At 31.6% G+C, this 2,290-nt stretch overlaps 1 protein-coding gene across 1 annotated transcript; it reads left to right on the top strand.

Moving 5' to 3' along the window:
• Positions 1-137: 137 nt before the first annotated feature.
• Positions 138-1,834, top strand: LOC100636176 (uncharacterized; the record flags this gene model as incomplete). Its single annotated transcript, XM_003390709.1, has 5 exons — positions 138-285; positions 476-665; positions 906-960; positions 1,335-1,424; positions 1,539-1,834. Coding segments are annotated over 5 exons (779 nt in total), but the record flags the coding sequence as incomplete, so codon positions are not given.
• Between the last annotated feature and the right edge of the window lie 456 nt (positions 1,835-2,290).

Genomic DNA, 2,290 nt, shown 5'->3' on the forward strand with positions numbered 1-2,290 from the left:
ATAAAATATTGAAATTTTTTATGACTTAGAATTTTAAATTTAAAATTTGAAATTTTATTACATGTGCATTGTACATGTACACTGTACTTTTGTGTGTTGATCAATACAACTCCTTTTTGGCTTACGCAAATTTTTAGGCTTTGTCCTTTTTCATTTTTTAATCTTTGCACTATCTACTGTCTTTTATATATTTTATTTTCCTTGTTTATATGCCACTGATGGAGGAGGAGGAGGAGGTGATAAAAATAAGAAAGAAAGTCCTAAACCAGTTGAAGAAGATAAATGGTACATGTGCATGTACATTGTGTATAATATTAGTTGATGTAATTTACATGTACAATTCTGCCTTAAATAATTGTTTTTAGTTTATCTTCATTTATTATAATTAATTAATAAATTAATTATGTATATGCATGTAAATGTACACATGTACAAGTACATGTATGCATGTAATACCCTCTCTCCTCTGCCCTAGTGTCCCCCTATTAATAAGGCAGTTAATCACAGTGCCTGAGGCTCCTCTAGTTGAAGAGAAAGGTCATAAGAAGGTTGAGTGTGAGCCGACTCCTCCTCCTCCAGGGACCGAGGACATATCTGATCTATCACTGGACACACAACTGATAGTACACAGTTATAATACAGCATTAGTGCTAGCATCTAAACTAGTGAGTTATCAATGTACATTTACATGTATGACCAATACTGCCTACTATATTTCTCTTCATTTTTAGAGTAAATATACATGTACTGTACATTTTAGTATAACTACAGTCTATTCATTTTTTACATGCATGAACATGTACTTGTAATTACAAGTACAATTGTGTTTGTTAATTATGCATTTATATGTGTGTATATTAATGTACTTAATAATTATATGTTCTTCTTTCTGTTCTTGTTATTAGTTGTCTAAGGAGATTCGTTTCATTGAAGAAGCAGCCGCTGAGGTAATCAAACTTTGTAAGTAATAACATGATCTTGTTAGCTTAAAATCTCAAAAGGTCTTACAAAATCTCATAAGTTGACAATCTTAAAAAATCTGCCATGATCTTATGATACTGTGAAATCCCACATCACAGTATTTTGAGTCATACAAATGGTGAAAGATCTTACAAATCATGTGACGTCACAGGAAGTAGTTGACAACCCACGATAGCCTTAACAGTAGTTGCAGCATTATTAAGAAACTGAAGTTTTAATCACTTTCAATCAAAAACTTTAACATTAACTCTTCCCAACACTATATTATGCATTCATGCAATGTAAGATCTTGCTTAGATCTTACATTTAATTACATTTTGTACATTTAATTTGTTTTTTCTTTTCTTTTCCAGTGAATGTTCCTCCTTTTCCGGCTCAACTAGCAATAAAGCAAAAGATGGAGAACACGAGACGAGAGCACACTGCAGCATTGAAACATGAAGGTACAGAGTATGGAAATGGAATTATGAAATTATGAGTGTTATAGTATTGATATTACTACTGGTACTTGTACAAGGCACAGTAAAGACTGTTTATGACTTTTGATTTTATTTTAGAAAAAATTTTAGTCGATCGATTGAAATTGATTAAGGAGAAAGCAGTTCATCTTATTGATCATCTTAAGGTACTTCATACAGTAAAATTTACATGTACATGTATTTTTACATATACATGTGTGTGTACATTTGTAAATGTAAAGCATATGTCTTTAAGATTGTATATAATGTATATAAGATTCGGCCCTGTTATAATAACTGAGCGTGATGGTCACTGTGTAACAATACTGGATAAAAAAGGAAAGAAATTGAAATCGTTAGGAGCAGAAGGAGAAAGAGGCAACGTCAAGTTTTGACATTACCAATGACCATAAATTTTTGTTACATTTTGATACATATTGATGTCCTAATGCTATGTTGAAAGTTTGAGCTAATTCCGACTTCAATTTTTCAAGTTACAACCATTTGTGACCATAATTGACAAAAGGTACCTTATGGCGGGTAGTGAAATTTGTCTTTCTAGCCTAAGAAATCCAACTTCCTGAGCCCCATTTATCATAAAATTACTCCACAGGATGCAAAAAGTTACCATGAAACTTTTAGAAACAATGATTGTCTAACAAAGCACTCACAGGTTGATATTTTCCATTATAATGATCAATTTTAAAATCCGCCGTAAGGGCCCTTTTGTCAATTATGGTCACATTTTAAGAAAACATCAAAAATCTGAAAAATACCCAAGGCTATATAGCCCATGCGTTTTTCCAAAAATGGCTAAAAAATGACCCCAAATTTTTATTACATTTTTGATA

Source organism: Amphimedon queenslandica, unplaced genomic scaffold (assembly GCF_000090795.2).
Source record: "Amphimedon queenslandica unplaced genomic scaffold, v1.1 AMPQUscaffold_12034, whole genome shotgun sequence".
Taxonomy (NCBI): Eukaryota; Metazoa; Porifera; class Demospongiae; order Haplosclerida; family Niphatidae; genus Amphimedon; species Amphimedon queenslandica.